General features: G+C 47.7%; 1 protein-coding gene across 1 annotated transcript in view; it reads left to right on the forward strand.

Moving 5' to 3' along the window:
- Window positions 1–601: 601 nt before the first annotated feature.
- LOC144166519 (signal-induced proliferation-associated 1-like protein 2) overlaps window positions 602–22,876 on the forward strand; it is a gene marked incomplete at its 5' end in the record, with an annotated part of 80,702 nt that continues 58,427 nt past the window's right edge. Inside the window, 6 exon segments of the mRNA XM_077696028.1 lie at window positions 602–705; window positions 4,247–4,404; window positions 8,275–8,381; window positions 9,259–9,393; window positions 12,649–12,743; window positions 18,029–18,174. Of these exon segments, the coding sequence (XP_077552154.1) occupies window positions 602–705; window positions 4,247–4,404; window positions 8,275–8,381; window positions 9,259–9,393; window positions 12,649–12,743; window positions 18,029–18,174 (745 nt within the window).

The raw sequence follows: 22,876 nt of genomic DNA on the forward strand, positions 1-22,876 counted from the left end.
AGATGTTCGAGCACTTGTGTGGTGCGAATCCCTTCTGTTGTCCGCCTTTGCTCTCATTCTCTCTCTACACCCACCGTTTTCCCATCCACAGGCTGTTTGAGCTCACGCCTGAATTTTATTTCGAGGTGCCGGGTATGACTCCAAGAGTCTCTCTCCGATAAGTGAGCATTGGCAGTATCCGTTCATTGTGCACTGTGCTGTGATGCACGTGTTTAAAACAAGTGCCACTTCAAGAACTGGGCTGACACAACCACTTCAAACAAGTGTTTCATGGCACGGATGACAGTTGGCGCAGACCTCACAGTAGTGTTGGGGTTGTTCTCATTATTAATGTTGCCCGTGACAGTGGACGACCAAAAGTATGAAAAACTCTTGAAAGGCTGTTTTATGCACAAGTGTGTTGACATCTGTACTTTTTTGTTAGTTTTTGTGCCCCCCCCCCCCCCCCCTTCCCATTTTTTTTCTTAGCGTCGTGTCTAATTGGGGTTGATGCCTTACCTGAGCACCGTGTTGACCACACTGGTAGCCTTGCAGGTGTGAAGGGTGTCTCTGTGGTCCGTAAAAGTGCCTTCTCTCTTGTCGTCCTCCTATGTGATTCCAGCGGACACCACGGGCCTCTACTCGGTGTACTCAACGTACGAGGACTGCGAGATCATGTTCCACGTCTCCACTATGCTTCCATACACACCCAGCAACAAGCAGCAGGTATGACCCCCGGATTGGCTTGGCTCAGCTTGGCTTCAGTAGAGTTTTGAGGCAAATTTGTGGGCAAATTAGTGAAAGCAGCCAATGTAGCCAATTTCGAGGCAGCTTAGTGGAAACGCCTCATGATGTGCAAGGGCAAATTGGTGCATTTAGTGGATTTTAAAGTGTGCCCTTATTCGTTTTTTTTTTTTTTCCATGGGAAATAGCCTGCAAGATTGACATGTTTGTTAGAATAAAGTATAAAGCCAAAGCTATCTAGCAGCAGCCCACCCTCACTTTTATCTTTGTCAGTACCGTTACACTTTTCATGCAAGACGTACTTTTCTCCATGCATTTGCAGATGTTTTTAGCGCAGAGGCTGAAAATGACACTCTTTGGTTGCGTCAGTTATGGGGATGGTATCCAGAGCTCGCTGTTTGCGAAGCAAAATTCACAATCGTTGTGAAGCAGGATTCATGGCCACAGCTATTGCATATGGCCTCCTCCACAAGTTTTATGAGCTGTTGAGATGTCAGGCATGTCGGTTCTTAAATCTCTCTCTCTCTCTCTCTCTCTCTCTCTCTCTCTCTCTCTCTCTCTCTCTCTCTCTCTCTCTCTCTCTCTCTCTCTCTCTCTCTCGTTTTTTCCCCCATTAATCACAACAACAAAAATACCCTCTTCTCCTCTTGTTTTATTGAGCATGTATACGTTCGGTTCATTTGTAAGGATTAGGGACTTGTTGAAGATTCAATGTCTGCATGTGTGTCCATCCTGTGAAGTGTTATCTTGACTGCACTCCCCACCAAAGGAGAGCTTTATTCCCTACCTATCGTATGATTCACCCAGCACTATGTGATCGTGTTGCTCATACAGATGCAAAGGCTTGGGAATTGGTGAAAAGATGTTCCAGCAACTTTAGGTTCCAGTAGGAGCAGTCACGTTTTGATGGTGGCTCGATTGGACAATGAGATCGTAAAGTTTGTAAGAAAAATTTGTTGCCTAAAACAAGGCTTTCATTCCTGTAAGCTGTGGGATACGTGTGAGGTTCCTCGGGGGCCTTGCTAGCACTCTGGGGTAGGCCCCCACGCTAGCTCCCGGCGTGTCAACCATGCGGGTTCCCATGCCTACGGCAGCCCAGCGAGGTTCGCCGATATGAGAACACAGTAGACAGTAGTGCTGAAGCACAGCCGTTTATTTGGGGAATCCCAAAGCATGCGAGCACAAGGCTTGACGGCGTTCACGAATCACGCCGTCCGGGTCGTGACCGCGAACGGGAGGCAGGCACTCACGGCGCGTGACAAACAAAGCTCCCACCTGAGATGCATGTATCCATCACCACCGCGTTCCGCCGATCTCGCCCCAACCGGCTCTCCGACGAGACTCTCCCAACTCCCGTGCGCGCACGCTCGCGCCGCCCGCGCCCGCGCGCCTATCCCCGCACACATCGGTGGCGCCATCTCTCGGGGGACGCCGACGAACCAGCGGAGCGCCGGACCGGTTTCAGCGCACAAGCGTCTCTCCCGAAGCGTGCGCTGGCTCGGGATCGCAGGTCGCGGTTCTCCACGATTCCCACAAAGCACAGCGAGTGTGAACTTGATCATTGCTTCTACACCGAGCTTCTGTGGCCTCCCACCATGATGTGCCTTGTGGCCCAACTGTCTAGCTTCTGTGCTTAATTAAAATCCCCAACTTGCATTTTCCCCTTTCTGTGGAGTAGCCAGTTGGAGACCTCTGTTCTGATTCCCTTCTTGTTGCTTGTCGACAGATGGGGCATTGAGTCGAGCATGCTGGAGGGGGCTGGCTTACATAATTACGCACAAACTGCAGTAGTAGTTTCGACCTCTTGAAAACCCTTTTTACTTGTAGTGTGACCAAAAAGATGGCTTGGTGGAAGAGACGGTGCAGTTGTCAGTCGACTTGCCTAACCGACTGGCTGCTTGTGTGAAAGCATGCGTTCAATCTCTCGGAGTGCGTGTGGCTGCTCTAGGAAGAAATGTGTTGAATGGAGCTCAACTACCGTATTTATTCGAATCTAGGCCGGCCCCGATTCTAAGCCGACCCCCGAAAGTCCGAAGGCGCGAAAAAAAAAAAAAACTTACCTCGAATGTAGGCCGAACAAAAAGGCGAGGTCAGCATTCACAAAAAGAAAACACGTTTATTGAACATGAAGATGCGGTGCTGGAACTCAATCAGTTTCTCTTCAAAATCACCGGGCAACTTCTGGACGATTGAGGTTCGACGACTGAGGCTAAAGCCGAAGTGCTTCATGAATTTCTGTAGCCAGCCCCGACTGGCTTTGAAGTGTGCCCGCGATAAGCCTCGTTCCCTTAAAAGCTCCCTTGCTTTTGCCTGGAGCACTTCCGTCGTTACTGGAAGGGCAGCTGCTCGCCGCGTCTGAATGAAGTCAGCCAATGCCATCTCCATTTCATGGTGACAGCATTCTCGTGGTCCGGTGATTGCCAACCTCGTTGCGGCGCACGCAAATATCCTCTCCCGTTGCGTCCTCCACCCACGGACATTTTTTTCATCCACGCCGAAGTCCCGCCCGGCTTGAACGTTCGACGACAACTCCGCGGCTAAAACAACTTTTCTTTTAAAAGCGGCACTATAATGGCACCGCTTCTTTTTGCGCTGTCAAAACCAACGGCCACACCGCACGCAGGCCACTGTCCGCACAATTCAAAATGGCGGCCTATGGCCCTTAAGTGGCTACTGGCTCGTCTAGTAATGGCTACAATACTTTCTTTTCTGGGTGGTGCTAGCTGCGCGCCACTTCCCTAGCTCCCTTGGCGCTAGCTGCGCGCCACTTCACTTGGAAATTGGCACGTATTTCAAAATCTTCGAATCCAAGCCGACCCTGGAGTGTGATATATCAGTATTTCAAAAAAAGTATCGGCTTAGATTCGAATAAATACGGTAGTTCTGCGTCCACTTGGCTGACCGGAATGTCACTTTCGCTTCGTGGCTGTTTGCGTGGTCCGCTGACCAGTGCAACGTTGTCTGTTACGAAGTTAGTTTAAGCACGTGTGCCTGATTAACGAGGCACTTCACGGGGCTACCAGCCTTGTCCCACTGTCTTTCGTTCTTTGTTTCTTTATTTCGACAACACATAACAGCAGTGGAGACATACAAGCTAGTGCAGTTGTTGAGACGGTCTCAGAAAAAGTCTGGCAAAGTGACGCCCCTCCTCCCTCTTCATCGAAACTTTTGTTTGAACTTTGTTATCAAAAACCTGGATGTTCAAAACAAAGATGGCCATGGCCAGTGTGAAATTTCGCTCCAGTTAGCCCGTGATGGGAGACAAGATGTCGCGACCGGAAGGTATGTCACCAGTGATATTGCCGCGGCAGCGCATTGTATTCTGCCGGAATGTTCATTTGCAACATCAGTTGCATCGTGCCGCAGTGCAACAATGATGCGAGCGACTGACAGAACAGTGGACAGGGGTTGTGCAGAGAAGCGCTTACTCGGGTCAATCTCGTAATTGAGTCAGCTGCACCGCGCAGCTTTGCTGGCCGTTTTAGGGCACAGCGTTTACCGATTTCGTTTGGTTCCTCTGCAGCTTCTGCGCAAGCGGCACATCGGCAACGACATCGTCACCCTAGTGTTCCAAGAGCCCCGGGCGCTGCCCTTTACCCCCAAGAACATCCGCTCCCACTTCCAGCACGTCTTCATCATCGTCCGTGCCATCGAGCCCTGCACGTCCAAGACCCGCTACAGGTCAGGCTGCGATCCCCCTCTCTCGGTTCGTCTCTTTCTAAACGGTTTAGTTGTGCCACTCCTGGTTAACCAAGTGAAAATGAATAATAAAGGCCGTTCCACTTAATGTGAAAGCTGTCGGAAGTGCAGAGCAGTGATTCGCCATGATGGGCTGTAGCGCCGTTCTTCGCTCACTGCTATACCACTCAATGCAATTCAAATTTCCCGCCTTCGCAGTGCTCGCGTGCCCCCTGCCTGAAACTGCGCGAGCGGGAGTTCTGTTCTTTTTGCTTGCTTTTCTTCCCACACGTGCCGGCATCGCACTCCCGCTTTTTTTTGCTTTCTATCGCAAAAACCAACCCAACGAGCGCATCTAAATGAATGCGGGCGCTGCCGGTTAATTACGTATATTTCGCCTCAAATGTACCCGCAATTTTCTTAGCGCTAAACAATGGGGAGGTGTATGACAAGCGCCAGCGGTTCAGGAGTTTGGAACGCTTATGACTATAAACCGCTTGGTTTTTTAAACCTCTCGGTTACACCACGACAACGGAACACCGTGTGGCTGTACTTGGGTCCAGCAAGCGAGCTGCGACGACAAGGCGAGCCCCTAAAGTGCTCTGCACTTAATACGTTACCTTTCAGGCTTGTCATGAGGGCGTTTTCTTTTACTCGCATCTATTTACTCAATTCTCAGCCGACTCTTTCTTTCAAAAAGCAGGGTGCAAAAGTCGGGGGTTGGCTTTGGCTTGAGGATTTGTAGTAACGTGCCAAGTACCGTATTTGCACGATTCTAACGCGCACGCTTTTTCGCTAAACGTAGCCGTCAAATTTGTGTCGGCGCTATGATCAAGTGCAAACCTGAAATCGGCTTCAAAGCGTCGAGCAGCATCGCCGTCTACACAAACTCCTCACAAAATCCAACTCAATCCAATCCAAGACGATCCGTCAACGACGCACGAGCAAATTTTGGCGTACTTCCATTGGGCATGCTTTATCCAGCTGTTGCAATTTCTTTTTAATTTATTCTTGAGATTAAATGTTTTTCAGATTTTCATGAGTAAACTTACCTGCGTGTTACAATCAGGGGCACGTTACAATCGAGCAAATGCGGTGCTTATCCAGTCATGAGAAGTAACACGCATTTAGTGCCACCTGGCGACTTCACTAGGGACTAGTGTCCAGAGCCACAGTCAACCGAAGCAGAAGCGGCACACCACCGTTTTTTGTCATGCTCGTTCAGTGTTTTATACGTAGGGGTGTGATTGTACTACAGACCTAACATGGAAAGTTGTGCTGGCGGCTAAGAAGTTGTCGAGAACCTCCAGGCAAGGTGGTAATAACTTGGTGTGGAGGAAAAAAGCATCCGTGGTGTTGGAGGGTCGGGATTCTCATTTTAAATGCAGAGCATTTCAGTAACTCACGATGTCACCCGCGTTGACGTCCGTCGTAGTCCGCACCGTCGTAGTCCGCACCCCTCCCCCTACACTATATAAAAAAAAAAATACTATCCGGCGCTTGGTTTCGATCCCTCGACCCTGCAGGCAGAACGCAATGTACATGGTGCTCTACCCACTGCGCCACAAAGCCGACACAGAATGGGAGGCTACGAACGCGCCTTATATCCTTGACTCATTTAAACTACGTCAAGAAGCTGCTGATACAACGCATTCACTACCACCAACACCCCAAACAGTAAACGTTAACGCAATACACCCACCCCCTATGCGAAGCATTTACTCGAGTCCCCCTCGCGGGGAGATGGGCCCAATTTTTTTGTCCGTTTCATGTCCGTTTCAAAGTGTCCCTTTCGGGTGAACCATGAGCGGGTTCAAGCAGGCAACCGGATCTGACACATCACAAGCAAGGCAGGGCCATTGGTTTGTGTTCGTATCGTTGTTCAGCAAACTCACAAGTTCATCTAGAAAGAAATGGAAACAACTCATAATTCCACCTCTGGTCTTGCCGTGTGCTGTCCAGGGTGCAGCGAAGTGTTCATTTTTCGCATACATTTTTGCCCTCGGAACTAGCACTGGACTATCTGCAGCGAGTCCAAGACTATTGGTCAAAGAGCCCCAGTGTTTTGGTTGGAACCACTCTGTTAGCTTTTGCCCTTCACAATGCCGAGTTTTTGTGCTGTGTAAGTTCATGTTGCTTTGCAGCCACCGGTCTTTGGCCTTTTCTTTTCTTTTTTGTTAATGCGGGAGCGTTAAATGGCTCATTGAGCAATGAATAAGGCAGATCGTCTGGCATTCGCAGCAGCCTAATGGGTCCTAAAACTCTCACGTCTGTGGATCATTTCATGGCACTTGCTTTGAATCAATAGAACCCTAGAAAAGAACTGCATTGCTAGGGAGCGCCATTGGCTGCAGTGTATGCCATATCGCAGGAGTGCTTAGTGTTCCACTGTGGGTTCTCAAGCGCCTATATCGTCAACAGCTGTAACCTGGGCTGTGGCGAAATGTGGCTGTCCACACCACACAAAACCCCAAAACATTACTCAAAGCACAAAAGTTGAAAGGAGTACTCAGTGGCATTGAATTGGACACTAAAAGGACAGTGAACCACTTTTTGTGGATTGCATGTGCTCTAGCTGATATCAAAGCCGCTGTTTTGTATACCGTAATTACCTGATTCTAACGTGCCCCCGATTATAACGCGCACCCGATTTTCCTGGCAAAAAGAAAAAAACGAAAAAACTTGCACCTCTGATTGTAACACGCATGGAACTTTGTTAGCAAGAAAAACGAATGCGAGAGAAACGGGCGATTTATTTCCCGAAGCAATCTCACTCATCTCACTCCTCGTCGCTCTCCGCTGACCACGTCATCTCGTCCTCGGTGCCGTCAAGTGCGTTCGCGATGCCACACTTCTGAACGAACGGTCAACCATTGTCGATGGGCTCGTGGCCCACGCCTCGCACGCCCATCCCGCGAGCTTCTCCAGAGGCGCACGCTTCAGCCGATCGCTCGTTTCGAACGCGAGAGAGTCGCTGCTGCAATTGCTGTTATCAAGCGCGCAAGTGGAACAATTTGACGATTTGTGTGAACGCCGATAGAAAAGCCTAGGCTCCTATGCTTCCTGCGTCCGAAAAATTGTTGCTAAAAGCTTTGGCACCATCTTGAAATGGCAATGGCGATGGGTGGGACGAAATTTCTACTGTTTCGGCAGTTTCGGTTTCGTATCCGATTCTAACGCGCAGGCCATTTTTCGACCTATTTTTCCGGAAAAAAAAGTGCGCGTTAGAATCGGGTAAGTACGGTACTGGGGTAACTACAAGGGACTTACTCTAAACAATTTGGTAGAAATAATTTTAATTTGGCACTAAACTTTCTGAGGTCTTAAAGGTGGCGCCGTGTAGTGTCTAAACATGACACTACCGTGTGTTTACAAACAGCATCATTCTGGCTTCAATGGGCGATTCAAAAGCCCCATAAAGAAATAGGAAAGACTTTACTTTATTATTGTTTTAGCTCGGGGCAAGTTGTTAAACACCTCTTTTCATTTTGCGTACAGTCAAACATATGTTGCTGCGGAGGTCGCGGTCAAGGTTGCCGGAATTCATTTTCACAGAATACATAAAGCTGGTAGATGTAAAAATTCCGCTTTTAAACATTCTGTGGCTTTTCTGGAAAGCCGTTTGAGTTCAAGGTGCTTTAACTTCATTTGTGATAGGGAGCAGAAAAATTCGTCGGCTCATCCTTTAAATCTTTTCTATTCGCAACTCGTAAAAAGAACTTGGGTGTCCTTGGAGATTTTTTTTTGCAGTGTTGTTGTACCGTCTGTTTCCCTGCAATTGCTTTCACACGGTTGATTGCTCTTAGCTCTGCTCCTGAGTGCGCAATCCCTTAGCCGCCGCTCTCTGCCTTTTTCACCCCCTCTTACCCCCAGCGTTGCTGTGAGCCGATCAAAGGAGGTCCCCGTGTTCGGGCCGCCCATCCCGGAGGGAGCCACATTCGCCAAGTCCAAGAAATTCACCGACTTCATCCTTGCCAAAGGCAAGCACATCCCGCCTCTGAGTCCCTGGGCCTCTTGCGTTTTGCTCTGGTGGCCTGTGTGGTTGCAATCCCGAATAGGAAACGTGCGAACTCGGTGTGAATTTTGGTTGGTTGGCGAGAAAAAAAAAGTCTGAAATGGGGCACTGCCCATGAGAGAGCGTGTTGATGCACTGTCAGTTGGATATTTGACCCTTCTACCCAAGGTGTGATTACCTTGTATAATTAATTACCTTGTATGGTTACTTTGCGTAATTACTTTGTGTGATTACCTTGATGTTGGGCAGGAGCTCTAGTTCAAAGGGAACGGGAGTTTGAACACCGTCGTCTGGGTTGTTTATTTTTTGTTGCTTTTTTTTTTTACAAGGCTCTTTATTTTTCCTAGGATGTCAGTTAACTTTCTGCAGATTAGTTACACTTTCTTTGTTTTTTAAACTTATTGCTAACATATTAAAGTGGCATATCAGTATTGACTCTGTGTAGATGTGTGTGTAAGTGTTAGGATTGGTCAAATATTCAATTCTCCCAACTAGCGAGTTGAAAAATTTGATGTTCGATATCCTCTTTGACGCCGATTTCAGTATTGGCAGTTTACTCCTCCTTTGTTGCGAGAAAGGCAGTCACGAGTGGAGGTCAAGCGAATAAACGTAGCCAGCTCCTCTTGATTTTTCAGTGATTTTCCAAAGCTGGTTCAGTTTTCTGTACTCTGATCTATTTGGTGTGTAGACTGAGGCAGTGAAGCTTCACAAACTTGGTTGGCGCAACCTTGGTCTTTATGAACCTACTTTTAAGAACATATAAGAACCTATATATTATTTGAGAGTGCTCTTCGAGAGTGGTTGAAAGTATATCTCACGAACCCATGCACGCACCTCTGCAGTGATCAATGCGGAGAACGCCGCCCACCGATCGGAGAAATTTGCCACGATGGCGCAGCGGACGCGCCAAGAGTACCTCAAGGATCTCGCGGCCAACTACTCGACGGGCACCACGCTCGACTCTGGGCCCAAGTTTTGTGAGTGCTCCTTCCCTATGACACATCTGTGTGTCTGCTGTGTTTGTGCAAAAAAGGCATGTGCTGCCTCTGCTACAACAAGTCAACCACTTTCGTCGTCGTCTTGAAGTTTGGTGCAAAGCATCAAGATAAAAGTTGAATTTAGGGGAATTGCACAGCGAATATAATCCACGTGCTGACCGACTGGAAGAAAGTTTTATGCTTTACACTTTACGCAAGGGTGCACCACTGATATGTATTCTCTTTTAATTTGCCTCATTCACGTTGGAAAGAACGGGGACGATTCTCTGCAAGACACATTGGTCGTGTTGGGGAGTTTGATTTCTGCTGTTTAGTGGCAGCCCGAAAATAGGTTCTTTGTTAGTTGACAAAGCGAAAATTGGAATTGAAAAACCGACTCATTCGCAAAAATCGTGGCTGCTTTTTTCACTATGTTCAGGTTGTGGGTAAGACTCGTATGGAAACATGAACCCCTCTTAGGCGCAAGTTTTATATTTTAGTTGTTTTAGCTGTTTCGGATAATTACGATAACAGGTATTCGTGATTCCTGCAGCGTATTCCAAAAAACATTATGTACGTGTAGAACTGTTTTTCTTTCTTTTTACATCTGTTTGTTTAGCCATGTTAATACGTTCTAACGTGGCGCTGTTCATGAACACTGGTCGGTAAAAGCAACCTAAACGTATTAAGAAACCATGTACCCAACAGAGCGGTATACCAGGAAAACATAACATATTAGTCAAAACAGCGCACAGACAACACGGATCGCTATGCCAAACAGCATATAAGCATCAATCGTGCCTACAAACTACAACACACTGATATGCAATTATAATACAGTGTAGACCGCTTATAACGTATGTCGCGGGAGCCGCAAAAATCCGCACTATAAGCGGTACCGCACTATAACCAAAACACGCGCGAATTCCACAACATCGCCACCTATCTCTCAAGTCAACCTATATTTATCATCACTCAAACGCACAGCACTTAAAAACGATGGAACGGTCTATATTTCGTATTGTTTTTAACATCAGCCGCTGCTGCAGGGCAAAAGCGCAGTCTCACAAACGGCGAGCGCGGCTTTAACTTCCGTTGTGTTTGTTTTGAAAGACCATGGCTGCGTGTTTAGCATCTATGAACAGATGCCGCAAGGCGTGATAAGAACGCCAGCGGGTTTTTTTTTTTTTTTTACCCCACCTCGTGTTCACGATGCCGAAGGTGGCTGCTTATCAGCGCAACGTACTGGTGGTGGAAATCTTCAGCTTCGTGCGGCTCGAATGTTCGGGAAGGGAAAGAGTGGTGGCTTATCTGCAACAACGTTCTAAAGCGTGAACCGCGTGGTAGATTTGGTATTGCGAAAACGTGCAGTGCACGCCAGCGCGGATACAACTGGCGTGGTGTGGGCAGCGCGGTAAAAGGCGGCAACATGGCGTCGGCACTGGCCGTGAAGCGGTGCAGGAAGTTCCAGTAAGTTCCAGCGACCGCTTCTAACCGCTCGCTGAAATGCCGCACGGGGCGCAAGCGAAGATGCTCATGCAAGAAAAGAGCTAATAATGTGGGCGAAAAGTGGAATATAAACTACCATCCACACTGCTTGTGAAAGCGCCCATCAAAAAATACCGCGGTGGTAAGCCTAAACCACCTAAACATCTCTGGCGCGGCTAGCCGGCTCGGAGCGCTTCGAATCTCCCGCCATTAGGTACGCGTCTCCCCATTGGTTCGAGTCGTCAGGCTCCTCCCACTGCCACGCGAAGAAGCCACCGCGAGCGCGGAATCGTCGACACGAGCACGAAAAAAAAAAAAAAAAAAACGCGCAACGCCGATGTGCATGATTCGTGCGCGAAAATGGGCCATGCGGTTCACGATTAATAAAATCAACTTGCCGCGCGCGCGGATGGGGAGACTGTCGCTATCTTCCGAGATGCATCAAGTGGTTATCAGGTACGCACGAACTAAAGGGTGCCTATTTTTTTTTCTTTGGGTGTCTACGTTAGAAGAGGGCAAGGGGTGCACGCTGCATCAGACGGCCGATTTCATTCGTTCTTTTTTCTTTTGCTACCCTAAAACGATGCCTCAGCTGCGCTTGTCGATCAGCAGACCCGCCGAAAAACCGCACTATAAACGGTATTGCGCTTCGGCCGACCGCATCTTAAGCGGTATGCTTATGCATTGAGTTCTATGGGAGGCAAACCGGTGGTCACAAAAACCCGCGTTATATCCGGTCCCGCACTATAAGCGGTTACGTTATAAATGGTCTACACTGTAGTTCATCAACAATTCTTAGTTCGCTAGCAGAAAGACGGCTTTGAAGTAGTAGGCAGTGTTGTGTGTTAAAGTAGATCCTCAATACAAGAGAGGCTGTTACTAGACGCACTTGGTTACAAGAGACATTTGAAAATGGTTTGGTAGGTTTTCGTATGCTCACCATGTTAGCAACATTGCATGCAAGAGACCTTGGTTACAAGAGACTCTGTTACTAAGGGCAACTTTTTTGGGTCCCTAAATTCTTCACTATTTAGAAGAGATGCGATGAAAGGGGGGGGCCTTATATGAAGGACCTTGTGGAAAACTGCCCTGAAGATGAAGCGTGGGCCTGCATCCAAGAGACCGCAGAGGTTCCAGAAACTTTTGAGGAGTGTGTGTCTGCAGATGTGGACCTTGTGTGTTTGAGAAGCCTACAGATCATGTGATCCTCGTGCAAGTAAATGGTGCCCTAGAGGATGAACCAAAAGGAGAATGACGACGAGGATATTGTACGACAGAAAGTGTCGGCAGTTTACCGTCAAAGGTTTAGGATCAGGAAGCTGATATAATCTGCAGTCCCTAAAACTACTATGAATGACTTTTGTAAGCCATAGTGTGAATTTCCTTGTCAACCTGTCTGAATACGCTTTGATACTGATTCATAAGAAGTGGTCACGTTTGACTCTGCAATGTTTTTAGGATTTTTGGTCACAAGAGTCCCAGGTCTTTTGAGGGTGTCTTGTAACGAGGTTGTACTGTATTTGCATAACGCTTTTATGATTTTCATAATGTTGTTTGTCAGCCTCAGCAAGTGTTGCGTGAAGATGGGTATGACTTTGGTGACAAAAACCAGCTCAGCCCTATCAAGATCGATGTTTGTTGGTTGTTCTAAATGGAAAATGATGTGTACACGTTAGAATGCGATTAGGTCGTGAGGTGGTCCACTTGGGCATGCTGTGTGCTATCACTGCAATGCTGAAATTGCCCTTTGCGTTCCTGTTGCTGCAGCGCTCCTGAGTTTCGGAGTGCGCAAGAAGGAGAGGCCACGGCCCAGGTTCGTGCCCGATGGGTTCGTGCGCGGTGCCATCTCGTGGTCAGTCCAGGTGAGGAGAGGGTTGTGCGAGTGCCCCACGTACAGTATTTATTCGAATATAAGGCAAGAAGTTTTTCTCCAAAATTCGTAGATCTTAAAGTCATACCACACCTTATATTCGAAGCTCAGTCTCTCTCTCTCTCTCTCTCTCTCTCTCTCTGCGTAGTGAGTGAGTGAGTGAGTGAGTGTGTGTGTGTGTGTATATACATCGTGACTGCCGTATAATCGAATAAATATGGTATCACAGCAGAGTGCTCTTTTATTGGGGGATACTTGGAAAGGGCTCTGGCAGCATTAGTGCTTATCGCGTGAGGCTGCCTTTGATTTATTGTTGCTCTCACTAAAGGCAACCTGAGTTGGGTCTTGTAAAGATATGGTCTCGGGGATTTGAAGATGGTATTCTGTAATCGGCTTTGTTCGAGACGCTTTCTAAACGGTGAGAAATGTTACAAATGCGTAATTTGTGGGTGTTTTGAGTGAGCTGGTTGTGTGAAGTGATATCCCTGGCACTGCAGACCAAGTGCAGAAGAGTAGTTGGTCACTTGGTAACTCTTTTTTCTTCTATTAATGGTGGGTTAATGGGGGAAAATTTGCTTTAAAATTGACCCGATTGTAATTCACATGTCGAGGTAAGGGTCATCACAGTTCAAGAGTGGTTTCTGACACATGCTAGAGAAGAGGCGATATAACATTATCAGTTTCAGCTGCTGCTCCAGTGGCTTTGAAAGTTGACAGCTTTTTGAGCTCGATAGCTGTTGTGATAAGAGTTGCAGGAAGTAACTATAAAGTTAGCATGTTTTTTTCGATTTTTAGAGCTTCTGAACCATTTTTAATGTTTCGCTACATAATGTTTCGCCATTGTTCGCTACATCTCATCTTGCTCTTTTCACCAGTACTGATGTCATTCTACTTGCTTAGTTACTAAAAAAAAATTCCCCGCATTTCCCCGAGGGGAAGAATCTGAAAGTGCGAATGCACGAGTTGAATTTGCGCGGTTCGGTAATGTTCGCGAAAGAGAGATCACACACACACACACACAACTACAAAGAAAGAAAGATGCATTTATTCACAGACACCTATTTGTGTTGTCGTTGTACTTGATTGCTAGAGCGGATCTCAGCTTTGAAATTTCGTGTCAGTGCTCCTTTAAGCGGGTGCATTAGCCCTTCTCACGCCCGATTCTTGGCCAATCCCCCACGTGGGTATGTGCCACGTCAGCGGCCAGGCTGCGCGTGCCCATCTCCACGTGCGCGGACATCGCCGGTGGACGCAGGTTCAGGGTCGCTTAAGAAGTGCATTGCACTTAAAACCTGCGCGGCAGTGTATTTGCTATGATGCACCAGGCTTGGGCTTGAGGTAGCGTCCTCTCACTTGTGTCTGTACATGACTGTCAGGCAAAAAAAAAAAAAAAAGAAGACCATCAAAGCTACATGTGGGCTGTGAGGCGCGTTGTAGTGGAGGGCTCCGGAATAATTTCGCCCACCTCAGGGATCTTTCAACGCTTGCCAACATCTTGACTCGTGAATGTTTTCATTACTGCTTGCATTAAAAAAAACACAGCTGCTATAGCTAGGAATCGAACCCGCATCCAAGATTGTGTGCTTTGCATTGGCACTGCAATTGCAAGAGGTGTGTGTGGTGCAACAGGACACCATTTTTTATAGGTTATATTCACTGGCGTGGCATGGCACGCCTGCAGGCAACCATGCAACCGAACTGGCAGGCAACCGAACTGGTTGCGTCGGGCACCACGAGATGGCAGTGCTTGTCTGTGGTGGTGCCGTTAAAGCACAGGGCACGGCAGTGGCGAGCTGTTCGATGTTCCAAACAATGTCCCACCGAATGCGAAGTAATACCTCAGTGTTAAAGGGGGACGTGGCTTTCAAAATCAACTTTTTTATTTCTTTGTGGATTTTGATGAAAATTGGCACAGCAACTGGAAATGCTTCTGTTATAACACCATAGAAATTTCAAGGTAATATTTTGATAACTTTTTCATTTATTAAACTTTCTTTCTGTTCCGCTTGTACCGAGCTTGAGCGACTTATAAAACATGATAGAAAACTTGTTCGGAGTGCTTTGCATTCCCAAATGAACGGACGAGGTCGTGACAGTTTTAGAATTTTTTTTTACAACACAATGTTTTTTAGTTTTCGTTTTTTTAGAGGTTAATGAGCAACAGGCATGTTGACTGCGAACGACTATTTGAATTAAAAAATCACAAAAAATAAATCTGGAAAACCAAGAGCGTCACGACCTGAACTGTTCATCAAGGAGTGTAATGCAAGAAACGGAATCAAAATAGACCCAGTGGTCACGAAGAAATCTCTGGTACAAGCGACATAGGTGGCAAAAAAAACTGTTTTGAGAAAACGGCTTCCGAAGTTGCAACATAGGTTTCACTTATCAAAAGTTGTCACGGTTGTAGCCTTTCATGTCCTTTTGAACAAGGGGCTTCTGGAAGGCCTTGCCTTGAAATTGGAGTGCCTTTTACAGCCTTTCTCTTTCCACAAAACATCATTTTCAGCTCCTCTGTGAACAGTACATAGCCCAGTTAGCAGACCAAACGGAGGGGGAGATGGCTTTCAATGCAAAGTAGGTTAGCTGGTTGGCAGTATCGCACTGGACAACTTCCCTTTGCAGTGTTGTCCCCATGGCAACAAGTGAAGCGTTTTTTTTTTTTTTACTTAAATTTGAAAATTTCTGGCTTCTTTTATGTTTTATTAGTCTGGCGCAGCAATTCAGTACTCATACGTGCAGGTGTTCATTGCCAAAAGTTTGCATACCATAAGGGTGCAAATGAGCTACTTTGAAGCTTGGTATAATACTGTGCATAACTCCAACTTTGATGGAAGGGTTTTTTTTTTTCACTACTTTTGACGGCATCCAACATTTCTCGCAGCACAGTCAGTATGCCCTAAGCCATGATTATATGCATTGGTGTCAATCATTTCCCTACAAAAATCACTGTTAAATACTGCGACAGTAAGGTAAATTTTTAACGCAGAGAACATATTTTTATTCCTATATTCCTAAATCAAACCGGTTTGCATGATTATTAGAAGCGCACGGGAAACGTTGCGCAAGAAAGGCGATATGGCTCGCGCGCATCGCAGCGCACGCTTACCGCGACATATCGTACTTTGATTATCCCTGATATGGCTTGTCAGGTCGCTTTCAAGATTAAATCTAACGTCGCAGGCATTAATTACAACTAGTGGCGTTCAATTGTAACCGGTTGCGCAGACATGTGATGCTGCAATGAGCGTCGGCTATGCCGTGCGCGCCGCAGCGTTTGACGCGTCGACCGTTTCTTTCCCAAGGCTAGCGAGCCCACAATCAAATCACAGCAATAACTAAGCGTGTAAACATCGCAAATCCGACTAAAAGTTCACTTCACGAACCGCTATATAGCAAGCGCGCACACCGCGTCACCCTCCGGGGTCTGACGACGGTAGAGTCACGCGCCCCACGAAGCGTTCGATGACCTCCGCCTTTTGAGCCACACAACTTCCCGTAATCTGGCTCGTGATCTCAGGCATTCCTATCGCGACAACGTCCGTGCTTAATACCACCGATTGAATAGAAACTTGGCCGAGCGAAGCACCGAAAATGAACTCATTAAACCGCAACCGCACGCTACGCAGTTCTGGCGGCCGCCATCTTGCATTGCGCCGCGACACCCAATCAGGAGGGCCGTCTTGGCGCGGCCCGACCGGAGGACGAATAGCGCTTCAGCATCTATTTCTAGCTTCGTTTGTGCGTCATTTCTTTTCTGCCGTTCGTGCGTTTGTGAATGAACGAAGATAAAAGAGACGAGGGGAACCGGAAAGATGAACGCTCGGCTGATCTAACGATATCAAAATGGCCGCGCCCGATGGCACCGTTGGGGAGATACAGCGCTCCAAAAATCGCCGTTTTTTCGCCCTTTTGCGCTGATAGTTTGTCACCGCGCCTGGCAAAACTATTTTTTTATGCCACTTTGCGACGCTTTTCGGCGGAAAAACTTCGCAGACATACAGATTAGGAAACATAGAAGCCGAATATGTGGATATCAAAAAAACGATGTTTTGGTCATTTTTCTGAAGTTGAAAGCCGCGTCCCCCCTTAACTACAGTTACGTGCAACACCCTATGATTTACTTATCGGCAGACATGTTTGAAACCGTCACATGACTACGTAGAGCCGTAAAAACTTTGGAGCCTAGGTATGTGTGCAACTGCATCGTGATGGACCAAGTCGCATGCGCATTCAAGTGAAAGCTGATTGCCACATAAGGTCTGTCACCTGTTCAAGGATGGCAACGGAAATATTGTTGCAGAAAATATTGCGGCGCGGGAGCCAGACTTACGTGATTTGTTCAAAGGTTGCTTGCGATTCGTTAGCGCTTGAGCCGGGTGGCCAGAGTGAACACGACGCGGCTCGGGGGATGGCCTCACATAAACCTGCTACGCCTCCATCGTATGTAAATTGGCGCACGCGTGAAACCTTTCTTCAAAAGCATTATTTGGTTTTTGTACTCAACCACACATGAGAGGGTGCTTTTAGGAACATCCGAGGTTGCAGGTGACTGCACTGCTGGCCTTTTGCGCGCTGTGTCATGTTCGTTTGCAGCTGTGGTTTCAGTCTGGGTACACAGAGTACTCGAGGGCAAGGAGTGCGCCACCACATAATGTGAGTGCGATTAAGAACTGATCGCTTGACACCACCGCCGAGAATGGAGTTGAAACACGGCAGACGACGCACGCTGGTGTTTCTTTTTTTTCTGCGTGATGCGGGTGCAGTGCACATGCATAGGCACCACCGACACGGCCATGGCAGTTTTTAGTGTTGCCAAGCGAAGAAAGCATCCTCTAAACGTTTCAATGAATACCATGAAGGGGTTGGCATAAAGTTAGATGGCCAGATGAGCTCACGAAGTTTGCGGGGATGAATTGGTCGCAGTCAGCACAGGACCGGGATCATTGGAGATCCATGGAAGTGGCCTTTGCCCTGCAGTGGGCATAGATGATGATGATGATGAGCGTCTATTGGTAGAATGGTTGCACGAGAGTCACGTGCGCAATGCGGTGCTGTTGCCTCTGCTATTTCTTCACACAACCTAGACCGGGAGTAGTCTCTCTGTGGTGGCCGAAAAAGATCCTTCGCGCGACTGCAAGCTTCCTGTGTGGCTGTATAACTTTTCCCTGCTCACACCGCCAGCCTGTTGTGCGAAAGATGCTCCAAAACAACTTGCCTGTCACGACCTTGACCGGTGGGTGACCGGTGGGTGCCCGGTGGCCGTCGTCGCTGCAGGTGGAGGACCAGGGCCAGGGTTGTGTCTGTGACTGCACCCTGGGCGTGTCGGCCAGCTCCCTCGTGCTGTTGGACGAGGGGACCGGGGAGCCCGTGTTCGGCTGCGCCACGGCCGCCGTGCTGGGATGGTCCTCGCACTCCGCCAGGTGAGGAGGGGGGTGGCCCGAGCATGCGCAACCGCGCCCTGCGGTGCACCTGCCAGCGGCCGCTCAACTCTAGTGCGCGGCCGCTGTTGCAGAGAAAGCCACGTGTGGCAGTCGTGGCTGGCAGTTAGACTTTGGGTGGCTGGGCATTGGGTGTGTTGGCGATTAAGGCGCTATTTTTGGGGGGGTATTTGGTAGCAAAAATGCATATCTTTAGCTGTCGAGCACTGAATTTCCCTGATTGGCGCTCTGTGTCGTCACCTGGTATGGTTGTCTGTATTAATTTCTCATGTCATGATAATGCCTGCTCAGTTTTCAGCTGGGCTTCTGGTACTTGCTGAAGCTGACGCTAGATGTTGAACAGCTGATTTTCGATTGTGCATTAAGGTGCTTCGCACCCGATCTTCTGGCTTGCTTCATTGAGCCAAGAAACGCAGGAAGCTGCTGCCCATTGCGAAGACAGGCATTACAGCTCTGGCAGGCCTTGTTAGTAAACAAAATGCCCGCGATCATACTTGGAAGGTTTCAAGAACGTTTTGCTGTAAAATGAATAATTGGCAGACAGGGGAACTGGCTTAATAAGCTGCACATGAATAAAGGAGAAAGTGGCGCTAACCATTAGATAGGTTAAAAGTCACAATTTCTATTGCACAAGTAGCATAAAACTACATTGGAAGGTAATGCATGATATTATTGCGGTAGTTTGAGGGGTTAGCTGAGGGGCCATCTGCGGATTGTGAGGCAAAAGTCTTGGCACTTTCACGACCGTGGAAAAATGAGCTGTTTTTAGGTAGTCCGAGGAAATATTTTTTTGCTGCCAACGAAATTTACGGATTATAAAGTGTGAGGTATGAAATGGTAGAAGAAAGATAGGACTTTCATACAGTATTAATTTCAAACAACAGATTTATTACGAATGTTATCAAAAAATTGCCAGAACAAAAAAAGCAACAAAAAGAAAATTAAATAAAACATCTATGTTACTTTGCACAAGGTAAGCATTAAAAAAAATTGAAAAATACACTTTGAATACAATGTCCTTATAGAACAATGCTACAAACTACAAACGTTGTTTGCATACATACAAAAATATAAGCACTAGTGCCTATCATGCCACTGCGCGAAGCAGTTTCTCAACGCGGTGAAAGCAAGGTTGGCTCCACTCTATGCAGCCGGCGCTACAGTCAAACTCCGCTACAACGAAATTCACGGGGACCGCGAAAAATTTCGTTGTAGCGAGAATTTCGTTGTCGCGGAAAAATCAGTAAATAAAGAAAACAGGGCAGGCGTCTAACTGGCGTCGTGAAATCTCCCACCTACCTTTTCGTCCCAATGTTGCCAACTTGCTTGGAGCTCGCTCCGCCAAAATTAGCACCCTTTTTATAGCACGGAGTTTATATCGTAATTTGCGGTCACAACGCGTCTCGCGGCGCTTAGACCAGCGTTGTAATATACGCGTCGTACTCGTGGAGATCCGCGCAAAAGCAGGCGTCGTGAAATCACAGCGCGGAGTTTATATTTTAATTTGCGGTCACGGATATGCACAGGATATGCACGACACTCTGGGAGCATTTTATTTCCAAAACTTGAAAAAATCGCTGATTTTTGACTGTTTGCGCTTCCGCACGAGCAACGGGAGAATGCGCTGCTCACAGTCTGCGAGGAGCTGCATGGCGACATCATCGTCATGGGCGCCAAGGAAACTACGTAAAACGTCCAAGGAGTCCATGACCTGCGACGCGGTCACTGACGTCGGGACCGTCGGAACACCATGCCCGACTTCTTCGTCGTCGGATGAATCGGCGGCGGCGGCGGAGGCGGCGCGAGCACTCTTGAGGATCTCGGCATCACTCAGCTCCTCGTAGACGATCACGTCCGCGTCGGCATTTACGTAGTCACTCAATGCTACGTTCTCAGGAACAATGTCGGCTTCCTCGAGAGCTGCCCATGCTTCGGCCGTTTCCTCCTCCTCCGCCGCCGCCGCCGCTTTTGAGCGCCGTCGGCGCCGGTAATCCGGACATCGAGAAGCGGCAGCTTCTCGATGTCCGGAGAAAATGTTGCTACTAATAATTTACATTGTTAGAACTTATCAAAATTAGTTAGAGTGGTTCAGTCCGTTGCAGATCGAGTGACTTGTGTCCCGGGAAAATTTCGTTGAACCGGGAGAACAATAAAAAAAGTGGTTCGTTGTGGAGGGAGTTTTAATACATTGGGGCCTATGGGATGCGGGCGGGGAATCGAAAAACCTTCGTTGAAGCGGGAATTTCGTTGTAGCGGAGTTCGTTGTAGCGGAGTTTGACTGTAATTGAATCCACCCAAACGAAGTTGACACCCTCCAGATAAGAGCTGTGACCTTTCGAACAGGCCCGATATGTTTGCATCAACGCGCGGCAGCGATAGAATGACCCGAGGCGAAAGCGAAACTTGCCCGGCGAAAACCTGCTGACATTCCGGGGTGGTTTGACGCGCTTTCCGCCCGTACTAAATTCTAACGAAATGATGTCGTGTGACATATCTGTGCTGCTACCATCATCCAGAGATCACAGCTCAGATTCATCGAAATCCGTCAAAATTCGCCGTTTTCGTGGAGCATCAACAAGCAGCATGGACGCCGCGACTGAAACCATGTGCGTTCAACTGCAAAGAACCTTTAAATATCCTACCCCCGCGCGGCGGAGAGAAGGAACTTGAAAACGAAAATGATGAAATACTTCCTCTTTTACCCCTTGGATGGCGTTAGCTCTCCAGAAGCGCTCGGAAAGTGCTGAAATTTGAATTTGTATTCATCAATAACATACTATCGATGGGAATAGGTGCGGTCACAAAAGTGCTAAATGACACGTCAGGCGAAAAACTGGCATCCAGTGTTAGTGTGAGCAAAATGTGTTTCTAAAAATGGCCAACGGTGCAAAAAGAAAAAAACTAAAGGAAAGACAATTTGCTGGTCTGGGGCTTGAACCAGGGGCCTTCAGAATGCGAAGCTAGCACGCATCCTCTGCATCACAGCCAGTTCTCAGGCACGGCTGGTGAAAGGTGCACTCAGTTAAAATGTGTTGTGGGCTTTGATTTTGAAGCGTATGTGGTAGACAGGTGTACGGAGGCTTGCAGGAACATATCCGTGTGCTCTAATTGCACTAGTAGGGAAGCATGTCTACACTAATGCCGTATATGTAGGGTGAACCGTGCCGACTGGCCATGCGTCTCGTTAATTCGTTAATTTACCAGAGAGAACAAGGAAACGACTCAAAGGGAAGTGGGTCAGAACGACAGTAACGAGAGAATGTCATACTTTTATTGGTGCTGAGTCCACTGCAGTGTACTCTCATCACCACGTCGCGATTGTGCAAAGTGGCAATACTGTCATCATCGCATTGCTTGAAATGAAATGCAATGCTCTTCCATTATGACACGTAGGCAGCCTTAGGTGCCTCCTGGAAGTTTTGTCTTCTTTCGAGCTCTTCTACTACATAGCAAGATGGTTGTGCTGTGCAAGCTCGAACTCCACAAAGCAGCGGCAAATCCACTCCCTTAGCTATGTAGCGACCATCCATGCAAAGCAACCCTACAGCTTGTGTTTTGCAAGACCCCTTTCCTACTACCCTTAACCAAACTTGCAACGGCTGCTTAAAGGAGCCATGAAGACAAAACACAAGTTTGTGTTAGTTGTAAGATTTCGTGTTTTATAGTGCCCCCAGCGCTTGTCCAAATGTAAACGATGCTTTATTTACTGTGAAATTAATTAATTAAAGTTAAAATTTTTATTTTCCCACTAAACCGTGCTTTTTCGTGGTCTGCAATGACATCACAGGGCATTGTTTACTGTTAGTGAACCTAGATGGCGCCACCACACCGCTTCAAGCTGTTTTCTGCCTTTGGTTTGTTTGTGAACGTATTTGTACCTGGCTTGCTTTGTTCATGGAGACGATCGTTTCGTAAAACATGGTGCTCGCTCGACAAGTACGGTCACGTAAGACATTGACACTTGCGTCAATCGGCCAGTGTCATCTGAAACAACGCCAAAGGCCCGCAACCCTGTGCAGCTAAACCAAGCGTAATTCGCGCTGCACCTACAGCAGTATACGCATCGATACTTCTATGTTTACGTGTGCTTTCGTAACTTCCACTGTTTGTCCCACCATTCCTAGGGCTTTAAAAAGAATGTGCGCTAAATTTAAGCGCAAATAGCTTCGGCAAGCATATAAGCTCAGCCTAATTTGCGTTTGCTTTTGCCGGCCTCCGCCAATCGCGAGGTGTCTGGTATGCACCCGCCGCGGTGGCTCAGTGGCTAAGGCGTTGCGCTGCTGAGCCCGAGGTCGCGGGTTCGATTCCCGGCCGCGGCGGCCGCTTTTCTGATGGAGGCGAAAAGCAAAAACGCCCGTGTGTACGAGATTTCGGCGCACGTTAAAGATCCCCAGGTGGTCAAAAATTAATCCGGAGCCCTCCACTACGGCGCGCCTAATCGCCTGCGTTGCGTCGGCGCGTTAAACCCCCACAATCAATCAATCAATCAGGTGTCTGGTATGACATCATACGTTCTGTTGCGGGAAATGAGCTGGTGGGTCGCATGGCCATTCCCTTTATTTTTCCTAATTATGTAGCTTATTTGAGCGAAGTTTACGTTAAAAGTGGTGTCAGTATGATTCTAACGAGGCAATCTTTTGAATGAACCAAACTTGTGTTTTTCTTCATGGCGCCTTTAAACTCC

Source organism: Haemaphysalis longicornis, unplaced genomic scaffold (assembly GCF_048455015.1).
Source record: "Haemaphysalis longicornis isolate Haplotype H1 unplaced genomic scaffold, Haemaphysalis longicornis Haplotype H1 scaffold_174, whole genome shotgun sequence".
Lineage (NCBI taxonomy): Eukaryota > Metazoa > Arthropoda > Arachnida > Ixodida > Ixodidae > Haemaphysalis > Haemaphysalis longicornis.